The 4843-nt window shown below is 34.7% G+C and overlaps 1 protein-coding gene across 1 annotated transcript; it reads right to left on the bottom strand.

Moving 5' to 3' along the window:
• Window positions 1-450: 450 nt before the first annotated feature.
• Window positions 451-3428, bottom strand: LOC103682436 (putative olfactory receptor 2B8). Its single transcript, XM_008712044.2, has 2 exons — window positions 2798-3428; window positions 451-459 (listed from the first exon to the last, which is right to left on the bottom strand). Exons 1-2 carry the CDS (start codon window positions 3386-3388, stop codon window positions 451-453), a joined length of 600 nt encoding a protein of 199 aa, XP_008710266.2. The 5' UTR covers window positions 3389-3428.
• Between the last annotated feature and the right edge of the window lie 1415 nt (window positions 3429-4843).

Raw genomic sequence — 4843 nt, 5'->3', positions numbered from 1 at the left:
TATTTATAGTAGCCAAATACAGCAGCAACCAAATGTCTATAGAAAATGAATGGATAAAGAAGGTGGTGTGTGTGTGTGTGTGTGTGTGTGTGTGTGTGTGCATGTTTTATAAAAACATAATGGAATATTACTCAGCCATAAAAAGGAATGAAAATTTGCTGTTTGCCACATGGATGGAGCTAGAGAGTATTATGCTAAATGAAATAAGTTGGAGAAAGACAAATACCATATGATCTCACTCATATGTGGGATTTAAGAAACAAAACAAACAAAAGCCTTTTTTAACAAATATTGTTGGGAAAACTGGATATCATCTTGCAAAAAAAATAAAGTTGGATCTTTACCTTGACTGTATACAAAAATTAACTCAAAATGGGTCATAAAGCTAAACTCTTAGAAGAAAGCATAGCAGAGAAACTTTATGGCATTGAATTTGTAATGATTTCTTGGCTATGACAACTAAAACACAAAGAACAGAAGGAAAAAAACATAGATAAATATCACTTAATCTAAATAAATCCTGTGCACAAAAAGACACTTTTAGTAGATTGAAAATGCACGTCACGGAATTTGGGGACAATATTTCAGTCATGAGCCATGGATAGACACTATTCAAAAAGAAGATCTACAAATGGCCAATAAGCACATGAAAAGATCCGTATGGTCATTAAATCATTGAATTGAAAACCAAAACCACATAGTAGTACTTCACACATATTTGGATGGCTATTGCCAAAATAAAACAAAAAATAACAAGTATTTGTGAAAATGTGTAGGATCAGAACTCTGTATTTCTGGTGGGAATGTAAAATCGTGCATCCACATGGAAAAGAATATGGTGGTTCCTTAAAAAAATTAAAAATAGAATTAACATATGACCTGGAAATTCCACTTCTAAATAAATATTCTAAAGTATTGAAAGTAGGGGAGCCTGGGTGGCACAGTAGTTAAGCATCTGCCTTCGGCTCAGGGCATGATCCCAGAGTCCTGGGATCAAGCCCCGCATCAGGCTTTTCCGCTGGGACCTAATTCTTCCTCTCCAACTCCCCCTGCTTGTGTTCCCTCTCTCGCTGGGTGTCTCTCTCTCTGTCAAATAAATAAATAAAATCTTTTTAAAAAATAAAGTATTGAAAGTAGCATCTCAAAGAGATGTCTGTATGCCCATTTCATAGCATCGTTATTCATTCAATCACAACAGGACAAAAACTATATGATTCCATGTATATGAAATATCTAGAGAAGTTAAATTTATTGAGACACAGGGTAGAATGTGGTTGCCAGGGGTGGGGAAGGGAAGATGGTAATTATTTTTAATTGTGTCAAAGTTTCAGTTTTAAAAGAGGAAAATCTTCTGGAATGGATGGTAGTGATAGTTGCACAACAATGGGAATGGATTCAATAGTACAAAACTGTACAATTAAAATTAGTTAAAATGGTAAATTGTGTGTTGTGCATACTTAACCACAAGTGAAAAAATATTAAATTTGATTGAACTATTGATACACAAAAAACATGTTAGTATTAGATAATTTTTCTGCATTAAAAAAGTGGCAATTCCACAAGTTCACCTACTCTGTGGTTCCATTTATGTAACATCTATCAAAGGACAAAATTATAGAAATGGAGTTGGGATTAATGAACCCAAGAGCTAAGGAGAGGTTAGGGGTAGGAGTTAAGTGACTATTTAGGCAACGGAAAGGATCTTTAGTGATGGAACTCTTCCGTTAAGTTTTAATATCCTCTTTTGGATACATTAATTTTGACTGTTTTCTTCCGCTGCCGGCGGGTAAGGCGTGTATGGATACATTAATTTTGAAAACGTTACTATTCGGGAAAGAGCATAAAGACTTCTCAGACTCTCCTCTGCTTCACTTCATAAAACTGAAAGTGAATCTACACTTTTCTGAAAAAGTTTAATTAAAAAAATTTGAGTGACAGAGATTTATAATGATTTCCACGACAAGTTACATAAAGGTTAACAATGGCCTTTCACTGCTCTTGCTAATATCCAGTGTCTTCAAATTCCCTTAATTGATTTAATGACCCTGTTTAATTCCACATAAGACACTCAAAACAAATGTCAGCTTTTGTCATTTTATGAAATTTAATAATGTTCATCTGGAACAGTCAATGAAACAATAAAGAAACAAGTCTCATGTATAAATGTTTGACTCTAAGACATGGAAGAAAAATACAATGGCAAATGCAATCAGTTCACACTTTTAGTCACTATTCCCTCCATGTTACCTAGAAGTTTTTACAGAGCTAGAGAAAGCAAATAGGAAAATGTTTTGTGTTCAGTCCAGATTTACACATTTTCTTCCAACAGGGTATTATTTAGCTTATTCAATAATAATTACAGTTGATTTTAAAAACTTCAAACACTTTTTTTCCTGCACTAGATTTTATTTATTTTTCCATTATCTCTGAGACTTCAATCAAGAAATTATGTTTTTCTCCCTTTCTTCCCCAGAAATAACCTTCTTATTGCTCCTTTTGCATCTTTGTTTCTCAAGGTATAGATTAGAGGGTTTATAATTGGGGGAACTAGGTTGTAAAAGAGGGCCACGAATTTGTCAACATCTTTAGAGAAAGTCTGTTTGGGTTTCATATATATATAAATAAGGGTGGTATAAAAGAAAGAAACCACTGTCAGGTGGGACCCACAAGTCCCAAATGCCTTTTTTCTTCCTTCAGATGACTTAATGCCCATAACTGTCCAGGTGATGCATCCATAGGACACTATTATAAACAATAGTGGCAAAACTATAAGAATAATACTCACAACAAATATCACCTTTTTGTAAGAAGTGATGTCCCCACAAGCCAGCTGGATTGTTGGGGCTGATTCACAGTAAAAGTGGTGGATCATATTGTGGCCACAGCGCGGCAATGACATACCATACGCTGTGTGTGCTACCGAGTTGCCAAAACCAATTGCCCAAGAGGCTCCTGCCAGTGAACAGTAAATGTGAGGTGGCATTATGTTCATATAGTGCAGAGGCTGGCAGATGGCAGCATAGCGATCATAGGCCATGAAGGCCAGGAGGACACACTCAGTGCCTCCCAGTCCTAGTGAGATGAAGAACTGCACCACACAGCCCACAAAGTTGATGGACTTGTCTTGGCCTTGAAGGTTGAACAACATCTGAGGTACAATGGTTGTCATGTGGCAGAGGTCAATTATGGAGAGATGAGTGAGAAAGAAGTACATGGGAGTGTGGAGTGGAGGATCCAGTTGAGACACCACAATGATGGCCCCATTGCCCACCAAGCTCAGGATGTAGAAGACTGAGATGATTAATAAAAGTACTTCCTCTAGCCAGGGCTGGTCCGAGAAGCCAACCAAGATGAAATATCCTTCTGCACTGGCATTGTTTATTTCCATTGCTTCATGAAATAAATACCAATAGAAAATTAAAGCTTTGGTCTATATAACAGAACTGGAAAGGCTACATTTTCAGCTGGAATTAATGGTGCTGATGTCTCTTAAGATTTTAACAATTGAAGGCTAGTATTTTATACTATGAGTATTTCAAAGAAAATTGAGATTATCTTCTATGCCTTCATGCTGGAAAAACCAAGTTCATTGCTTAATTACATAGTGTTTGTTGAATTAAGGGAATTACTATAAAAGTATAACCTAGAAGATAAGTGATAAGTTTTTAGAACAATTATATGCTTTGTGTGTAATGACAGATATGTTCATTTGACAATATAAACCTTTTTCCTCATAAATCAAAAGGTAAAAATACTCCTACGCGTATCATAAAGTTTTTCCAAAGTGATATCCAACAACGTTGTTAAAAACTCAGCCCAAGACTGACTCATTATATTCTTTACTCAAAGGTAGCTATTATTATTGCTTTGAAATGTGTAATGTAAAATAAAGCATTCTATTTCTTTTACAAATTTTTATTTAAGTTCTAGTTAATTAACTAAATGTTCAATTTTTTAACTTCAATAAAATAATGTTCCATTTGGAATCGAAGTGACTCTAACAATCCATGCTAATTATTTAGCTTTTTTAGTGAAGTATTTCTCTACATTCTTTTATATAAACATTTTAGAAAGGAAAAATTCTGCATGTAATCTGCATGTAAAACAATGACAGCGCAAAGATCACACATCCTTGAGCATGCCTTATCTTCTCTTCAATTTCTTTCCTTTTTTTTCTAATATAGTTCCTGTACTGAGTCTATGGTTATGCAAATGTTCAGTGACTTTATGTCCCATTAAAAGAAAATTTCATTTGCAATGGAAACACTTTATATGGCCAGAGAAGATGGAAATTGGGGAAATATACTTAAAGAAGCACACAGAGAAACTAGAATTATGAGTTTTCGATTACACTAATTTTCTGTTTCATGAACTAACAAGCTCACATAATTCTTTTAGGTAAAGAATAAGCATCGAGACCATGGACTTCTATTTTTCCAACAGCAGGCTGTGCACAGGTATAAATGTGTTCATTTTCCTACTCTTTTGCTTGTAAATGGATCTCTTTTTATAAACTAATGGTTTCCTTAATTTATACACACTACGATTCTGAGAGGATGGTAGTAGAAAGGTGACATTGTTCCTTGAAAAACTCATTAAGAATTAGAAAGAGAGAGCTTACCACTGAGCTTTCTGCATTGTCACATTAACCACTTAAAAGCAGCCACAGATTTCCCACGTGAGGGAGGAGTCTGAGTTCAGTTTGGTGAAGAACATTTGGCCACTGTATCAGTTTGGTTCTTTTTTCTTATTTTAATGTTACTGAACAAAATAAAAACTACACAATCATTTTCTTCTGAAGTATATCCTTATTTTTACAATTGTTTTAATTTTCATGTAGAAT

This window comes from Ursus maritimus, unplaced genomic scaffold, assembly GCF_017311325.1.
Source record: "Ursus maritimus isolate PB19 unplaced genomic scaffold, ASM1731132v1 scaffold_5, whole genome shotgun sequence".
NCBI classification, from domain to species: Eukaryota; Metazoa; Chordata; class Mammalia; order Carnivora; family Ursidae; genus Ursus; species Ursus maritimus.
This window is presented reverse-complemented; position numbering and strand designations above follow the sequence as displayed.

Coding starts and splice junctions, on each gene's coding strand:
- LOC103682436 (XM_008712044.2), bottom strand. CDS start 3,388: ATGGAAATAAACAATGCCAGTGCAGAAGGATATTTCATCTTGGTTGGC.